The sequence below is a fragment of the Myotis brandtii genome, unplaced genomic scaffold (genome assembly GCF_000412655.1).
Source record: "Myotis brandtii unplaced genomic scaffold, ASM41265v1 scaffold550, whole genome shotgun sequence".
Taxonomy (NCBI): Eukaryota; Metazoa; Chordata; class Mammalia; order Chiroptera; family Vespertilionidae; genus Myotis; species Myotis brandtii.
Window position 1 is genome coordinate 4,157,620 of NW_005370043.1, and position 20,007 is coordinate 4,177,626.

The window sequence follows — 20,007 nt, forward strand, 5'->3', positions numbered from 1 at the left end:
ATGGGTTCTTAAACTGGCCCGGAGGGCCGGAACAAAAGCATGGATGGAGTGTTTGTGTGAACTAATATAAATTCAAAGTAAACATCATTACATAAAAGGATACGGTCTTTTTTTTTTTTTTAGTTTTATTCATTTCAAACGGGCCGGATCCGGCCCGCGGGCTGTAGTTTGCCCACGGCTGGTCTAGAACAAGAAGTTAGAGAGGGTCTGAAAGTAGCAAACAGCAGTTTCATGACTGGGGCAATATTCTCCATGATCTAGTAAGTGGCTTATTTACTGTTTTCAGTTATCTATTTGAACACACACTCCTGATGACATGGATAATTAAGAGTTGATTATATAATCAAATGAAAAACTAAACTAATTTACACAGTGACGAAAAGTCAAGCCACTCAAAATGACTTATAATAATCTTTGAGTAAGCATCTTGCTCAGGGTTGGATGGTGCACCAGAGCCTGAGCCTGTTTGAATAGACATCTATTATAAATAAAATAACTAGCTCTCAAACTAAAAGTAACATTCTCCACCGATGCGACATTTTTCAATGGGAGAATTCAAAGGACTCTGTAACCAGGGAAATTATATCATTTTAGCAAAGCAGGTAAATTGTGGTGAGTTAGAACTCAGATTATAAACACATTTTAAAAATGGGTCATTTGTTCATTATCATGTTAAATGAAAACCCACATGGAAAAAAATCCTTGAGACCAATTTCTATTAGCTAGTTGTAAACATCATAGAGTGGGCTTTGACTGGTAAATTAGTAATTGGATTAGTATTTTTCCTAATAACTTATTATATAACTTGGAGCTAATTATAACCTTCAAATATATGATTTACAGTTTTCAAAAGTAGAAACAATTATACTTCTACAAGGTTAAAAGGTAATTTAGCTACATAAAAATCATTCAAGCTCTTCAATGAAAGGTGACATAAATAAAACACTCTGTGCATATATGTGTGTTCAAAAAATTTTAAATTAATCCTCTAGGGTACAATAGGGAAAACTTAGGCCAGGGAAGTTCAGAAACTGACTGAAAAATCCTACTCAAGAACCAGTTTTAGGGAGGACCTCATAAAGTAATGTTTTCAGGCATGTTTTCATGAACACTGCTTCTCCAGCATGTTTATCATTTGACATACTCTATTAAACCACAACCATATCAAAGCCTCCCTAAACTGTTAAACTTCAACAAGATCCACCAGTTAAAGCTTTCAGGAAGTGTTATTTTTTTAGTAATACACCAACTGGAGCACAGATATAATGGAAAGCACTCTTAGGGACAACCAAACACACAGTACTTTCATTAGTACTGCTTTAATCTCTGACAGAAGTAAAAAAAATACCAAATAGGTTTCCCCCCACTATACACTGTCCGACACTAATTATAAAATACTACAGATGCAACCTTTCTCAAAATGCAAAGGGATTGTGTATATTCGCAAAGAACAACTATTTTTTATGCTTCCAAATTCTTAATCCTGTTTGGAGCTGTCAGTGGGGGTTAATGGAAGCCTTGGATAGGAGAATTCCAATCTGGTTGGCAGATGGATAGGTTGGTTATAGCTGCATAACTATGTCTTGCCTGCAGGCACAATTCAGAACACTGTTAAAGCAATATAAAGTCTCTGTCAAGCTGAACCATTTGGATCAGTAGCAAGGAGAAATAATAATAAAAAAGAAGTTCATTTCTGGGCCTTGTGCATTTATGCTAGTATGCAGAAACTGATTAATTGTCATAGTGTGCTGGTCTTCTATACCTCAGATTTCTACTTCTGGAGTAGGTTTTGCATGCTAATATAATCATTCTCCCTCTTGAGACATTAGCAAATAATCAAATGAAAAACAGGATCATAATTTACTGAGATTCAAGCAATTCTCTATGCAAATTTGACTTGTTATTGCTGCTGCCTCGTTAATCTGAATGCCTTTGACAAACTCCTTTGATTTATGAACTCGTGACAACTCCAATGTGTATATATTTTGCTAGATTGACATTATCATTAAGAGTGGGTGGACTGAGCTCACATGAATGGCTGATTTTATTCGCTGGTGTCTGCTGCTCAACAGCTGAGCATCTCCTCCTCACAAAGCCCCTGAGCGTCAGGCTCTTCCCATCTTCCCATCCATTCATCATCTCGATGTTAATTGGCCCAGGCTTTAAGCAAATTTTCAACACGATTTAAAGGCACGATGACACTGATTACTGACCCTCTGCCATACGGTGCCTATTGATTAACCTGACAGAGATGATGAGCTTGAGGGAAACTAGGTGTGTGGGGACCTCAGGGGGAAAAATATATTGTCTATTCAGGCAAACACTTGTCATTACCTCACAAGCCAGAATTTGCACAGCACACATTCTTAAAACACACTTCTGCTTCAACACCTACAGCTAGTGCAAAGTGCTTTCTGTATTCAGAGATATTACAGATATGTCATGTCAAAGCACATGACACGTTCAGTATTTAGAAGAACTCCCCAGATAGATGGCTACCTTTCAACCAATTATGTTTGTGCTGGCTGATGTATTTTAGGTTAAATTCAAAGAAAGTGCTGGGTGGCCTGGTAGTATTGTCTCATATCAGAAAATAATTAGAATAGGAAAACAAACTAGGTTCTTGAAATTAGAAAAAGGAAGAAAGGAAGGGGTAAAATTGTCTACTGCCATTCCACCACTACTATAATAAGCTGCTATTCTATCATTATTAAAATAAGAGGTACTCTTAACATTGTCTTAATTTAATTATACAAATTATATTTTCTGTTCTTTAAATACTGCTTACCTGATTCCAACTGTCAAAATATAAATTATATTTTCAAATTATATTTTCTGTTCTTTAAATACTGCTACCTGATTCCAATTGTCAAACCATTCCTGGCACAGCAATTACCAATAACTGTATATTTAAAAATAAGCTAAGTAACATTTAAGTCTAAACAAACATACCCCTTAAATTCTTGCTTGCCATTTTCAACAACTGCTGTACAAACTGCTGTACTTAGGGAAATTGTGCAGGACATTTGAAGTTAAGCTTCATGAGAAAACTAATAAATGTTTCTTATTCAAGAAAAAATATGAAAGCTCATAATTAATAGCTACTGAACATACACATTAGTAACAAACAAAAATACGCTTTAAGATATTGCAATATCTGCAAATTTACACAAGCAAAGCCATGCAGCACAGTCTCAGGGATCAGACAAAAACCATCTTTAGATAGGCAAGGTTCTTATTTAAAACAAGCTAACAAAATATGCTCCCTATGGCCACACATATCACCTTGTTTACTTACGAGTCCTGGGGGGACAGCCAATATACAATTTTAAACACGAAGATTTTGGAGCAGCACTAACAGTTATTTCAAAGCTAAAATAACAGAAAACTGAACAGCCCGGCTGTAGTCCCTATTACAGTGACATGGGCTGTTAATGTAAGAGATCAAATGTTTTTCAAGTCAAACAGCATTGGTGCCTGTTATACTGGAACATGTAGCTCACTCCCTAAAAGCCTGCCTCCTGCTCTTTTAAGATAAACAAGCTCAACTAAGTACTGAGATACTCTGATAAGGGGGATGGAAGAGACGAGCTGCACCAGAGTGACAAGGCAAAGGGCATGAAGAGCAGCATTGCTTTTGTTAACTTTTAAGTTATAGAATACATCATAATACAGCATTTTAATATTTCACCATTAAAAGCATAGCTGTAAGTGGGGGAGGTGGAGGAGGGTATATGGTGATGGAAGGAGACTTGATTTGGGGTGGTGAACACACAATACAGTGTACAGATGATGTGTTGTGGAATTGTGCACTTGAAACCTGTATAATTTTATTAATCAGTGTCACTCCATTAAATTCAATAAAAAGAAAAAAGAATAGCTATAGAGAAGGACAAATTTCTACCAATAAATATGGGGACAAAAATAAGGGTAAAACTCATCTCTGCTTTGCGAATAGGAGAGAGATTACACAGCTGTCTGAACACACTCAGCTTTGTGACTTCTTAATCAAAGGTTTGAACATCAACTTAGCAATAACTCTGAGTATATAAGAGTTTGTAATTATGTTAATATGCTCCATATCGAAAGTTATAGTCCACTTAAACTCTAAAGGTTTTCTGACTCTAAAGGCTTAATTTTAAAAACAAAAATACTTCATACCTTGCCCTTTCAAGTAGGTTTTGTTTTACATTTTATTCTGCTTAACATCCCAATGAAGTCATCAAACAGCATCTATTTATAACAATGTGGGTTAATATTTTTAAAATCCCAATTGGCTTGCAAAGGGGGCATTTATATACTACTGTAGGTTGTTTTTCTTGACAGAACTAAGATGACTATCATTCGTTCAGGGGGAAAAATGAGTTTCATGCATATGTTTTCACTGTTTAAAATAAAATGACAGTACACAAAGTAGTTAAACAACCTGAGCAATAGGAATAAAAATTCATCAGGGGAAACTGGGATAGAAAGTCATACATAATAAAAACTCACCTATCATGTGAGTCTATATAAATCTTTTTTTTTTTTGCCTTTAAATCTACATATACCTTAAAGAATTTTTTCCTTTTTCAAGATATAATCTTTATGATTAAGTATTTAGGACAGATCCTTTCATGCTACAATTTTCTTGTGGCCATATTTACACAATATTTCTTCCAGAGATCCACTGCATATAGTTTTGTGTAAATTAAAATGCAAACATTTGCTTCTACTAATAAGGACATCTGGTTATTTTTGTAACTCAAAGACATCTGCATTCTGTGGATCCTCTTGATTTCTCAAAATCAAGAACTACAGAACCCTCAGGACATATGCCTAAATCCTTTCTCTCTGCAGAATAGTTATTTCTGTCATCTTTGTTCCTGATATTTTTCTGCTTTTAAATGATTTTCATCACCTTGGATATCTTCCTTCTTTGGTGTTCCAATTTTATTGCAATCAACAATACTGTGAAAGAAATTTAAGGTTCCTATAAGTTGATAAACTAATATTCCCCAAATGTCTACCCACTTTGAAATGAAAATAAAATCATCTCACGTAAATAAGTAAATTTCTGAAAACCAGATTGGTTAAGATGTGTGTTTAGGTATATATTTCTACTATGAATGTTCCCTTATTTAATCACTGTGTTTTTTTTCTTATTATTATTTACTTATGCTCTACACCTTTATAATATTGTATGTCAACTGTAATTGAAAAATTAAAAAATTATTTAAAAAATCATTTCAACAAAGTAAAAAATACTCTATGGAATTATTATCCTATAGATTTCACCATTAATTATACAGTCTTAATGAATTTTCAGGTCTTTAAAATTATAAATACCACCTCCTCTCATTGATTCATAAACTTATGGTTCTTAAAGGAAAAAAAAATAATAATGTGGTCCAACAAAGTTCTTGAAGGGTAAAGAATAACAATTTATGCCCTAGCTGGTTTGGCTCAGTGGACAGAGTGTCAGCCCATGGACAGAAGGTCCCAGATTTGATTCCGATCAAGGGCATGTTCCTGGGTTGCAGGCTCAATCCTGGCCCTGGTCTGGGTATGCAGGAGGCAACCAATCGATGTGTCTCTCTCACATTGATGTTTCTCTATCTCTGTCTCTCCCCCTCCCTTCCACTCTCTCTAAAAATCAATGGAGCCTTACCTAGATGGTTTGGCTCAATGGATAGAGGGTCGGCCTGCAGACTGAGGGGTCCCAGGTTCGATTCCAGGCAAGGGCACATGCCCAGGTTGCAGGCTCGATCTCCAGTAGGAGGTGTGCAGGAGGCAGCCGATCAATGATTCTCTCTCATCATTGATGTTTCTATCTCTCTCTCCCTTTCCCTTCCTCTCTGAAATCAATAAAAATATATTTTAAAATCAATGGAAAAAATCCTCTGGTGAGGATTAAAAAAAGAACAACAATTTATCAATAAAAAATCAAACATCACATTTTGCTTTATATCCCTTGCTTTCCTCTTCAAATTCCAAGTACACTAACTATACCCCTTATTCAGGATACTTGAGTTTAAGCTATATCTTTTGCTTTTATTGTAAATTCTGCTTTCTCATTTTTTGCTCCTCACCACTACAAAAATTTTAAAAAGTACAATGAGGGAAAGTATGTTTTAAACAGAAAACAACTAATATAATGCACACTGACTGCATTCTCATAGGTCTCTAAGTAGCCAGACAGCAAAGTAGAATTGGCTTAAAGGATTTAAAATTTAAGTGAAAAGCCTTCTATTTCTGAAGGGTCAAAGGTTATAAACACCAATTAATGTCTTCAGTTTTGCATTCATTAATATTACCCAACATCAAAATGAAAATAAAACCAAAACAGATTAGCTTAAGATTTCTAAGGAATCGTTTAATAAATTTATTTGGGAACATGGTTAATTTTACTGCCCCAGGGATAGACAACCTTGTAGGTTTATTTTTCTAAAACAATGAAAATGGCTTCTACTTAAATGATATGTTTGTGTATTATCCTAACTAAATTATTTCTCTTAAGCCTATGATCTTAAATTATTAGAACACTAGAGAACCTTAAATTTTTCATTTTGATAAGTATACAGAATTTTGTTTGTGTATTTCTGTCAAATTCTACAAATAGTTTGATTATGGTGTGTTCACTTTCTCCACCATAACTGTTCTTAATCTAAAGAATCATAAGAAATCTACATTATTTTCTTTTTCAGAATTATTTGATAAATCACTACAGTTACAAAAAGCAAGTTTTACTATCATTTAGCAAGAATAAAGAGTTTTCTTTGGAAACATGAGTGATTTTTTTTGTTGTTGACTACAGAAAAAAAGTGAGAAACATTAATTCACATGTTCTAGATTTATTCTGTCCTGGGTCAGCATCTCAATTTAAAAGTGGCCTTCTTATTTAAATGTTTTAGCTTGATTATTTAATTGAATAAATAATAATTAGCCAATTTAAACTGGGCTAATTTTAATCAATGATCTTTTTAAATCTGTTATTGGTATCATCAATAGCATTATGCTGTGTTATGGAAAAAAAATCGCTTCACTAATTTCAGAGTTTGATAATAGTGATTGGTTTGACAGATCTCAAACACTAGTTTTAATACCATAATACTTTGTTCTTATAGTACTGAACTTGTGAATACCATCATAGCCAACTTTGGTATTAAAGTTTGTTTTGCCACAAGTCCCTCTTGTGAAGACCAATGTACCTCTTGCTCCTGCAGACAATGAAGGAAAGTTGACTTCAAAACCAGCTGCCTATCACTGACTGCTGTACAAAGGACATTCAAGGTAGTAGTCGGTAAAAAAAGTACAGCCATTTCTAAATGCCTGTAGTTTCCAGCATCTCCTTTCCTTCTGGGTGGAATGAAGTCTGCAAGCACTGACTGGTGGGTCATTCAACCCACGAGGGCCTGGAAAGGTTTCAAGAATAAGAGAGGTCATGTAATTGCCAAAAGAGCATTAGCCACTCAATCATAATGGATAATTAAATGACCTACATGATTCCTGAAATAGCTGCTCTATATTTGGTCTATTACTTACGTCCCTCAAGATAAGCTACTCATCTGGTCTGCCTTGACCCGCAAAAGTCCAACCTGTGCCTGAAAATCAGCTGTATGCTTCCATTGCTTTGTAAACCCTCCCCCCCTGCCACACACACACACACACACACACACACACACACACACTCACGCAAAGTCATGCCCCAGACTATGCTTTCAAGAGGACACACATAAAAAAATCAATCTTGTATCCTTCTCCCTATTGTGCTCTCTGGAATACAAATGACTAAAGCAAAGAAAAAAAATTAGTAAATTCCTGGTTTAGATCTTTGGGGGATAGAAGGAACAAACATAAGAACTACAAAGAAGGAAAGTCATGATAAAAAATTTTGAAATTTTGCTCAATATGTCTCCAAAGAATTTTACATTTGATTATAAAGCTAGTCAGGGATTTTTTTTTTGTGGGCAGCGAGTCATTAAAACTCCAATTGCCTGGACTGCATTTTTGATGGTGTGGGCCATTAGATCTTTCGTGGCCTAGTTTTCTAGTCCATACAGAAAACAAACTGCCTCTCAACAAAATGAAATATACATTAAACTAATTGTTTATATAATAGCAGTAGCAAAAGCAACAAGAATCTATATATGCTTCACATTTTTATCTAAGTAGTTAAACAATCTCACTATAACATTTGATCAGAAATACAACCAAATAGAAGCCAGCTGCATGAAATAGCAAAAATGTAATGAAGAATATGCTTCTTTAGGAGAAAAAGGTCTGCCTGTGGCCACAGAGGTAGCTGCACATGAAGCAAACACTACTGAGAGAAGCAAGACACGAGTAACCAAAGAACTCTACAATAATAGCAAGGGACAAGGGATATGAGGGACAAAAGAGCTCACATTTAGAATACCTTGGAGGCTAGTATGATTTTTCCGTTTCTACAGGAAATTATGTAGCTTGAGGCTACTGACTACCCTGATATCTTACTAGTACCTGAATGGCTTATTAAACTTAGAACATATCTTTTTTAGTTAACTTCTGGGCAGGAGGGGGTTAGAGGGAGAGAAAAAGAACAAAATGTACTTAAATGCTGAATTTTTTCTCCAGGCTGAATGCCTTTCATCCAATAAGACATTCAAAGCAGTGACCCAGCAAATGGATTGAAAAAGCAATCTTCCGTCCCAGTGCCACATTATCATTCCTATTCAGTATTCTCCATGAGATATCTCAATCAGCTGTGTGTAAGTGACAACGCAGCCCGTTGCTGGGTTAATTAAACATTTGACTTTAACACCCTCCCCGTCATTAAGCAAATAAAAACAGATAATTCAAACTGCACTTCATCCTCAGGGTACACAACACACATGTCAAAATTAAGAGAGTCCAAGGCCTCTGGGGAATTCTGTTGGGGCTATAATCAGTTTAAATCTTATCTGGTTTATCAATTATTCTATTGATTAAACCAAAGCGGTTATACACAACTCCTCTGCCACATGGGATTGATGTCAGCAGAGCAAGAAAATAACTCCAGGAGGTTCCAAACTGATTTAAAAAGAGATCAACAGACAGACCAATAACAGTCGATTATTACATAGCAGTGATCCATATACTGAAGAGTTGATTCTTAGTTTCAGGCGGGTGAAGTGAACTGTTTCCAATCACTATGTCCCTCCTGCTATACCTTATGTTGGCTTGAGTAAATTTGTATCATGGAAGATCAACATATTTTCTACCAATTTAAACATGCTCAGCAGTTAAAATATTTCATAGATATTGACCCTAAACTGCAACAGAGAAAAATCTCAAACAAGGAAAACAATTTTTTTCTAATCTTTTTACCTGTCTGCGGGTGACCAGGAACATGCAGGGATGAAAGGGGGCATACTTGAGAGTTGATTTCTTAAATATATACCATCACCCATCTATTCCAGTGTCCTAAAATACTGTATTCTTGAAGAAAGAGAATCTAAGAAATAAATACCTTACCATAGATACAGAATGATGACTCCTTTTATTAATTCCAAAGGCAAACATCTTCAAAACCATTAATAACAGTGAATAGAGCTGTAAGCTGCATCCTCAAATGAAATGTTGATATCCAAACACTAACATACAGAGTTTCTACTGGATTTTTAAAAACACAATTTAGTTATTCTCCTACCCAATTCATTGTATAATATCCTTTATATGTCCAGAATCCTATCACCTCAAGGCTATGCCCTACTATATGTGAGAAAAGCACTAATAAAACCTACTAACAAAAAGGGGTGGGGGTGGGGGGCAGAGTAGATTACTCCACGCCTGAAATTTGTGTACTCATAGATGCTCTTCAGAAATAAAATTTGTTCACTGTTATGTTGGCACCACATGTGCAATCAACCATAATTTAACTTCTCTCCTTCAGATTTTTTGTTTGCAGGCAGACTAAGAAACCTGCATTAGCATGCTGTTTCTATGTTCACCACTAGAAATACTGAGGGTGCTATTTGTAATTGTATTCTTTTTAAGAGGTTTGTTCTCTGCAGCTGTTTTCTGCTTGCAGTGTATTTTGTGTAATCAGCACATCATCATAAATACATTGGCTGTTCCCCTGAGGGTAGCTGTCAGTGTTTAATTTACAGAACAACCTGGCCAATGTGAATTTTAACACTATAGCACTATGGCAAGAAGTTACCACACTCTGTGAAAAACAGGTTTCTATGAATTTTTATATCAAGGGCTGGTCTCAGGACAATTTAGGTTCTAGAAATAGACTGTTTAAAGAAGCACTTTATACCTACTATGCAATGGACCCTTTTCCATTTATAGCTTTAGAAGAAGCCCTCAACTAACTACCAAACCACAAGTGGGCACTACTAATTCTGGAGACAAGGACTGAAAAAACTATGATCACCAGCAGGAGGCTCTGTAATAAATGTTACCAGTCTTTTAAAGCTAATGTAAAGCTATCAAACACACACAACAACAACAACAACAACAACAACAACAATTAAGCTAATGTAAAGTTATCAAACACACACAACAACAACAACAACAAACACTGCTCCCTTAGAAGGTGTGTAAAGGCAGAAGGGAAAATATTTTAAGAGACAGACTAGTCTGAAATATGTGTATCACTCTTCTTGCTGAGAAGAGCTATATCTGATATGAACGTAAGAATATTGCTTCCTTAGGGCTGCTATTAAGTCAGAACTCTAGCTCAATGAATGGGAAAAATACATGAAACTGATGGTTATTCACATAGTAGTACATAGGCTCTCAATAATATCTAATAAGTAACTATAAGCTCCTTGAGGACAGGGTCTGAATCTTAATTTATGTCCAATACTTCGTACAGTACCTGGAACACAGAAGGTACTCTATATAAGAATTAAGTGGAATTGTGGCTAATTGTGAATGGCAATGTTATTTGTAAGGCTTTGGATCTACATGGTGTCAAAATGCATTTTCAGTTAGTAAAATGCCCTTAAAGCTTATCTAAAGAGTACATATCATATATTTTAGTGATTTTAATCAAAGCTATTTGTACAAGAAATCTAAGTAGCTCAATCTTGCAATAAAAAAACAAACTAGCCTAGCCCGGCTGAATGATTCAGTTGGTTGAACGTTGTCCAGTACATCAAAAAGTTGCAGGTTCAATCCCCAGTCAGGGTATGTTCAGTAGGAAACTGATTGATGTTTCTTTCACACATTGATGTTTTTCCCTCTCTTGCCTCCTCTCTCTCTCAAACCATTAAAAATTAAATTAAAATTTTTTTCAAGCTACCCTACAAGATATTGAAATACTCAAATGTGATTTTATTTTAATAATAGAAATTATATAGAAGAGATTAAAACTTTTTTAGACCTTATATTTGTGTCTTTCACATGACAAGACTGAAAGAGATCATTTTAAATGCTCAAAAAGGTAACCATTAGCACTTTTCTATTGTTGAAGTGGTATTACATGCACACATAAACATTTTATAAAGCAAGTGATTATATGTATATATTTTTCTGTTAAGGGCTATTTTTACAAGTTAGAATGCCTAGAGTTAAACTGAATCAAAATATATTTATGCTGAGTTCTCCTAAGTGTATTTGCTTTTACTTTTCAAATTGTAAAGAATTGTATTTTTATGTTTTACAAAAATCATTAAATTGTGACTAACAGATTTTTTTTGGAAAAAGAAGAAAATTACCTACATGCTCAGAGGATTTCAAACTTACCCACATTTGTGGTAAAGTTAAATTTTAAACGATTAACTGGATTTGTAGAATTTGCTCTAGTACATCCATAATGAAATATTTTTTCTATAATAATTTTTAAAATTTTAAGTAAGTATAATCATGTATAGCAAAATTTGATAACACTCTTAAATTGACTCATCTCAGTATTTTGACAACCAGAAATAAATTTTCTTTAAGAATATAAATCCTATATCACTCTTTCTTCCTGTGATGCTAAGACATTTCATAAAGGTAATTCTTTTTTACATTTGTCATATGAAATGCAAAATGAGAAAAAACACAATCCATTGACTCATTTGGGTTTATTTTCACCAAATAAATTAGAGGTTAGAAGTTTTTAATTGAGTTGAATATTTGCAACTTAGTACTTCATAAAATAGTATGCCTAATAAAACATATCTTAATTTTTAATAGATATATTAATCACATTCTTTTTTCTTAAATTTAAAATTACAAAAACACATCCTGGGATTTTTAAAACTAAACTGGATAGGGTTAGACTAAGGTTACACTAGATCAGATGACTGCATTCTTTCTTCCCTGGAGACTATGTAGTAGTTCCATAGGCTGCCATTAGATAGCAGCACAGTACATACCATCAGTCATATCTCCCACACTCTCAGGTTAAGTTTGGGATTGAACCCGGATAGATAGAGAGACACACACACGCACACACACACACACACACACACACACACACACACACACACACAGATTCCAATTCAATTAGTGCAGTTGGCAACTCAGAAAAGAGTAATTCAATTAGTGCATTGTGGAGCTCTACAATACCTCTAAGCAGATGTTCACCATCTTCAGGAACTAGCGCTAGGTTTAAAATACCTGTACCACTCAGATATGCCACTACATTATGTCATTTGTCAAGGTGCTTACATATGCTTTTCTGGCTTCAAAGAAAAGGTGAAGAAACAAATTCAGTCCAAGTTCCTAGAGATTTTTCCATCATCTACATCAAAGAAGAATGTGAAATTTTAGGCTGCAGTAATGAAATGACATAATCCAAGTTATGTTCAACATAAGACATATCACTGTATTCTAAACTATTACACACGTTTGCAGCACTGCCTTTAGTTATGCATGCCATATTGTAATGAGGACACTGTCAAGGTGGGATGCATTCACAAGAAAGGACAACCAGAATGATATCCTCCACGAATATAGGAGATTATGAAAATGGCAGGAATTATTACTAATATTTTCCAAAGAATGACTAACAGAACCAGGAGTATTCACTCTGGGAACAGAAAATACGCTTATAAGCAACATGGTAGCTATCCTCAAACATGAATATATGAAAAAGAAGACAATTACTTTCTATTATTACAAAAGGCAGAACTAGAATCAGTATGTGAGCAAAAACTTTAATTCCTTCTTAAGGGAAAACTTTCTAATTGAACCAAGAGTAAAGAAAACAAGATGACTCAAGAAGTTCAGCTTGCCAATAATGGTAGTGATCAAGAACAGATCAGATGAACCCCTGCAAAGAACACTTCATAAAGAATTCCTGTATGTGACTAGATGGGCTTCATGTCTCTTCCAATGCTGAAATTCTATGGTTCTATAAATGTACTGATTTTTGCTCATGAGGCAAGCCTGGACTTTAAACATTTGCCTGCCATAAGTGTCTATAGACCAACTTTAAAATCATTTTTTTGTGAGAATTTTCAACTGAAAATATTCAAGAACACCCGAATTCTGAGAAATATATTTATTTTTATAATATTCATTGAAAATTGATTTTTTAAATTAAATTCAAAATATCGTGGCATGTGGAGATGGTTTCCATTTTGGACGCATGGCAGTTAACTGGTTAATAAACCTAATCATCATTATGGAGGTGTGGCTATATAAAAATACAGGCTGTGAGGCATTTTCATAGTAGTTGATGTATTAATAATACACTGGGGGAAGAAGAAATTTTGTAGTTTCTCTGTGTTAAGATTTAGGAGATTCCATAAATGTACATATGCCTATCTAATCTTATTTTTTAGATAAACACTTGCACTTTTATTCTTCCAAGATTGAAAAAAAATGGTTTGTTTCAGAAAATCAGCCAATGAGAAATCAATTTCTAGAAGAATCCTTTTTAAAAACTCCCCACTGCCAAGACAGTGAGTTCTCACAGCTTAAATGCGAATCTACATCAATATGTATGCTTTAAAAATACAGAGCAATACTTAAGGCAACAGTAACTAATTCTCCATAACCCCCGCCTTTGGTCTTTCTTTCTGTTCATTGTATTTTGTAAATGAGGACATAATTCTGAGTACAAAGGAGCAGGATATTATTTTAAAAATACACTCTCCTCTCTTTCCAACATGACCTCAAAGCAGGGAATTAAGAAATGTCAGGAATGATTACCAAGATTTTCCCACTGCATTTCACAAAAATGATAGAGAATAGCAACTGCCTTTCAAATTTGCAGAGGGAGAAGGCTAAGCTAAATAGCTGTCCTTTAAAACTATCAATAAGAGTTTAATTCAAGTCCTTTTTTAAAAAAAATATTTTTATTGATTTCAGAGAGGAAGGGAGAGGGATAGAGAGAAAGAAACATCAATGATGAGAATCATTGATTGGCTGCCTCCTGCCTGCCCCCTGGGAGGGGGGGATCGAGCCTGCAACCCAGGCATGTGTCCTAGGCTGGAATCAAAACTGGGACCCGTTAGTCCACAGGCCGACGCTCTATCCACTGAGCCAAACCAGCTAGGGCTAATTCAAATACTTTTAACACAAACTTCTACTTTTTCATACTCCAGAAGAATTGCAAAAGGTCATTCTCACTCAAAACATTACTTGTAAGGTCTATGCCCCAAATGGATCAAAGCACCCATCTAACGATAGTGCTGCTTTCTTAGGAAGAAGAAATTTTTTAAAAATATAAAATATTTATTGTTTTAAGATGATTGCAACTTAATAGCAATAGAAAACTTGTTCTAGTACTAGAAAATATTTTCAATTTGTGTGCCATTACCCTATAGTAATACAAACGTAACGGTTCTTCCATCTGTAATAATAAAAGCGTAATATGCTAACTAGACCAGATGTCCTTCCGGACAAAGCCATGGAGGGGGTGAGGCAGAGGCGGCCTCTGCAGTGGGTGGGGGCCAAGCCCCTTGCGTGAATTTTGTGCATCAGGCCTCTAGTATTTACCTATTCATCAAACTTACTACAAATACAAATTTTTCACATTTTATAAAAAGTTATTTTCTTGCCAAAATTTTTCGTCTTTTATAACGAACCACTTGCCAAAGATATTGGGTAATTAGAGAAATAAATAACATGGCTGTTTATCTGACTGGCAATACTGCCATATAGTAGGCTATCAGTCTAACAAACTATGTCACTCATCTTTACCTACTACTGCCTTCCTAATTTCCTGTCTCCACAAAAACAGAACCAAAACCTAAGCTGATTCTTTCTTACAATATGGTGTTCTATAAACTCCAATAACAATGTACTAAACCAATGTTGGTCTCCTTTTGCCCACACCTCACAGCCTGCATTTATGTTCCAGTGTTAAGTTTATTTGGCTCCATCAGCACCACTTCTCTTTAACATTGTCCCTTTTCATGCATTAAGGCAACTACTTCCAGCCCTATCAATGAAAGCAGACAAATGGGGGAGAAAGGAATGAACTGCAAACACCTCAAACAAGAAAGGTTGCTTAAAAAACCAAGTGTCACACTCTGACAGTTCAATATTTCATAGCCAATACAAGGAATGTGCAACGACACTGCAACTTTAAATCTTTTCCTCTATGTCAGTCTCTCTTTCTCTCATTGTAATGCCAAAGGGAACAGCAATCAGAGTAGAGATGTTCAACGTGATAGAGGTCAGGACACCATCGGATCAACGTACCAGAAACACGACCTTGTTTATTTTTTTTCCACAGTATTATTGTTTACAGGGTGCTTTGCTCGTGTACCTTGTGGTTCTTAGCTAAAAGATGAAATTACAGCCCAGGATGAAGCACTCAGGCACACATCCAATTTGTGTTTCCATCTCAGAAAACAAAAAGCTTCTAAGGCCCTCAGGCTGCCATTCAAACTTGGAGGCTGACATTTTTAACAGCATGAACCAGAGACTGGCAGAGAGAATGATCTAATGCATTTCTGACTTGTCAATCAAAGATCTCACCTCTGCTGTCTTGTAAACAGTTGGGGGCCATCTAACTACATTCATAAACCTAGGGAGAGCTTACTGCCAGCTGGGATGCTGGAGCCACATGCTCTGGCTTCTATTCACCAAAATCGTGATTCAGTTTTATAATCTCACTGTAAACAGTCCATAGGCACGTTTCCAGGACTACTGGAATAGAACCAGAGTAGGGAATACAAAAGAGAGTTTGGTCAAATATGGCGTTATTTTCAAGCTGTTGGAATCCTGTACCCATTTTATCCTCATTTTACCAATTCCTCCCAAAGGATTGCACTATGCTGCAAATGAAATGCTAAAAAATTAATGACCTGCCAATTTAAAAATCTGGGAGAAATATACTAATATTTTACTGGAAATTTCCCTTATGTTTTATTACGGGGGTTGGGGGGGAGAGACAGGCACTCCTCAAAACACAGCTCATGCCAAGCGTAGAAACGACAATAACAATAGCAACTATATTTTAGTAAAACTAATCATGCACTTTCTTTCAAATATAAAACTTCCCATGCTCATATGCAAAAGATCTGTATTTACTAGTTTGAAATAGTACAATATATATTTGTGTGTGCGTGTTTAACATAAAAACAAAATGAGCACTTATCCCTCTCCTCTTTCCTGTTTATGACCTTTAACACACACACACACACACACACCAAATCAGGCTAAGACTTGAACTTTTTGCTAAAGAACATAAATGAAAATGAATATAGTCTTTTTAACATCAATTTTACAGGGCACAGAATTCCAATTTAATTCATACCAAGCTACAGATACTAGGTCTGCAACAAAGGTCTCGAGGATTTAAATGGTACACCTGAGAACTTTAAAAAGCAGATGACAGATAACCCAGCAGGGGGAAGACACACTGCAAAATCCTGTTTCATGATGATGTACTACATCCTAGGCCCAAATAACTATTTCAAAATATAATAGACTTGGTCTCCAGAGGAGTGGGACAGAGAATATAGAAAAGCTCAAAGCTATTCAACACCTCTCTCAGGAAAACACAAACACACACAACCCCCCCCCCCAAACTCACGGGTATCACCTCCCAATAGTAAAGTATTACAATTCTTAGAGGCCTATGTAGCTAAACAAGAGATTCGTCGTCCCCGTCGTCCCTGTCTTCCCCACAGTGAGGTCGTTGTAAATAACCTGGGTTTTCATGAAAAAATGAACCAAAAGAATTTTCTTAATGCTGCCTATCTAACAAGATTCCAAATCTTGATAGTCCATATAAAATACCAAGTCTAGAAACTAAAACAAGGAAGGACAGCAACATAATAAAACACCACCACATAAAGCACAATGGTGAAAGAATGTACAAATGGCGGTAGTAGTCCCAAAACAACAAAAGTGGGGGATTCCTGAATAGCACAGAAAGAACCCCTTTGGTACTCTGGCACCTACTCAGTCCAAAGATGGCAATGACAAGAAGGTAATCTTGGACTATAAAGCAAGTGATATGTACCTATCCAGAAAATACAAGTGCATCTTAACTGCCCACACCCAGAATTTATCTGGTAAGGACAATGCATCCCATCACCCTTTCATCAATTCCATTCTTCCAGTCTGTGCTTCTAATACTGGGGCAACTCTAGGCCTCCTGGGATACTTTTTCTCTCTTCCTTCTGCCATTAGTGGTCATGTTGAAGTTAGGGCAATTAGGAAAATCCGGTATTATTCAACATAAACAAAAGCAATAAATATTTGTAGTGTGAAGAGTTTAATTTTTCAGATTCATCAGAAAAATACAAAAAAAAATTAAGGATATGCCAAAACCGGTTTGGCTCAGTGGATAGAGCGTCGGCCTGCGGACTGAAAGGTCCCAGGTTCGATTCCGGTCAAGGGCATGTACCTGGGTTGCGGGCACATCCCCAGTAGGAGATGTGCAGGAGGCAGCTGGTCGATGTTTCTCTCTCATCGATGTTTCTAACTTTCTATCTCTCTCCCTTCCTCTCTGTAAAAAATCAATAAAATATATTTTTTTAAAAATTAAGGATATCTGATCATCTCACAATAAGATGATTTGCTTACTCTATAAACATTAAACAATGTTGCACATTAACCCTATAAATAAACATTACCTATATCACAGACATGTCAAAATAGTCAGCAATAGAGGGATCCATTATTACAAAACTCAAGAAATAAAGAGTATTTAAATAACCAAGTAGGCATCTTGAAACACAAATAATTATGTCATTTCTCCAAGACAGACTACTGTCTTTCCAGGATAATGCAGTAAATCTAGGTCACCTCTACTTTTCTTGTTGAAATATATATAAAAATTGAAAGGCTACAAGCTGCATGATAAATTTCAATGTTAGTTGATACATTTAAAAATCCAGCCCAAATGGCATGGCTCAGTGGTTGAGCTTCGACCTATGAACCAGGAGGTCATAATTCGATTCACAGTCAGGGCACATGCTCAGGTTGCAGGCTCGATCCCCAATGTGGGGTGTGCAGGAGACAGCCGATCCATGATTCTCTCATCATTGATGTTTCTATCTCTCTCCCTCTCCCTGCTGCTTTGAAATCAATAAAAAAATTATTTTAAAAATCTATAATTATATTTTCTCTTTAAGAAGCAATCTTCAATAATGTATTTCCAAAATGTTGTACATGTACTTTAATTTTGTACCTAATAAAGACTAAAGGGTCACTTTCAGTGTGCCTAAAGATTTCCTTCTTTTCTCTACAGTGTTGTTTATCACTACTATCATCATTTTAATTTTCCCAGTATCTATTCTTTTATGGAATAAGGGTAAAATGCAATAAAATAGTCAAATAATTGCACAAATGTACACTGCTGTGAAGATAAAGAGGTTGACATCATTGAAACTGAACTGAACTGTTAGCTGGCTTGCAGTGCCACTATTTTAATAGCTTGAAATGTGCATTTGTTCATCAACAAGAGTCCAAATTCAGCATATAAAATCCAATTCACAGGGGATCATCATGGTGTGAGTTGCATGTAAGCCAAATGTATAAAATTTGAAGACTGCCCGTAAAATCAGACTCAGCATGTTTTCCTTTTTTCCATGTAAATGTGTGGATTTTTGAATAATTGTTTAAGTATGACTTATTTCTGCATACAGAACATTTTTGTGTATGTATATGCAGGTACCACCAACAATCCAATGTTTTCTCTCCTCCCACCCCATATATGTTAGTTGATGATTTACTTCAAACTGTCTAAGTCCATTAATTCATTTACTCAGCAAGAATTCATAAAGCACATATGCTGTATCAAGCACTGTACTTGACACTGGAAATATAAAGTGACCAAAATATAATCCTACTTCAAGGAACTCGCAGTCTGGGGAGTGATTAGAATAGCTATCAGTGCTATTACAAAGGTATCCATTACATGTCCTGGGTAAAGATTCTCTGACTAGGTTAAGAAGGAAAGGGAAAAGATCAGTGAGGGCTTTTATTCTCAAGGTAAAACAATTTGAGCCGAATCGTGGAGATAATAAGAATTAGCCAAGTAGATAAAGTTGGGAGGCAGGATGTGGGGGAGGATAGGTGTTTTTAGTAGGGTTCTCCAAGTAGGGAGAACAGGATATGCAAAGACACAGCTGTATGAGAGAACACAACACCTTAGGAGAACTGTACATTTGAAATGGCTAAGCATTACATTAGAGGGGAATGGTAGTAAACCACTCAATTACATGAGTGGTAAACCAAGTTCAAGCTTTATCCAATTTATAAACATATGAGCAACTAGCCATGAGATAAAGAGTGACCAAAATCAATGTAACCAGGGATAAATGAATTTGGACAAGAATATGGTATTTGGTAGTCTTCCCTTATTCGAGGAGGTTATGTTCCAAGACCCCAGTGGATGTCTGAAACTGCAGATAGTGCCAAACCCTATATATACTATGTTTTTCCTATCTACACTAATAAAAGAGAAACATGGTAATTAGCGTACAACTGCTACCCTTCCCATTGGCTAATCAGCATATCCTTATGCAAATTAACTGTCAGCCAAGATGGCGGCCGGCAGCCATGCACTGAAGCGAACAGGGAGGCTTGCTTGCTCCAGTGACTGCGGACTCCAACGTTCCCCGCCTGACTTGCCGGCCTCTCAGCTGCAACTCTAAG

The 20,007-nt window shown here is 35.8% G+C and overlaps 1 protein-coding gene across 18 annotated transcripts in view; it reads right to left on the bottom strand.

Moving 5' to 3' along the window:
- The window catches only part of BTRC (beta-transducin repeat containing E3 ubiquitin protein ligase), a 175,035-nt gene that overhangs the window by 89,490 nt on the left and 65,538 nt on the right, over window positions 1–20,007 (bottom strand). The window contains exons 1-3 of one of the 18 annotated variants that reach the window (XM_014549448.1): window positions 19,167–19,171; window positions 18,750–18,755; window positions 2,972–2,998 (exon numbers count right to left, since the gene is read on the bottom strand). The exons of 10 other annotated variants lie outside the window; for them this stretch is intronic. In XM_014549448.1, coding sequence (XP_014404934.1) covers window positions 2,972–2,974 — 3 coding nt within the window. In that variant the 5' untranslated portion in view covers window positions 2,975–2,998; window positions 18,750–18,755; window positions 19,167–19,171. Of the gene's footprint in view, window positions 1–2,971; window positions 3,064–3,285; window positions 3,468–6,794; window positions 6,807–7,190; window positions 7,395–18,749; window positions 18,756–19,166; window positions 19,172–20,007 lie in introns of those variants that run through there. 7 more of the 18 variants (XM_014549444.1, XM_014549447.1, XM_014549446.1 and 4 more) reach the window with 7 other exon arrangements.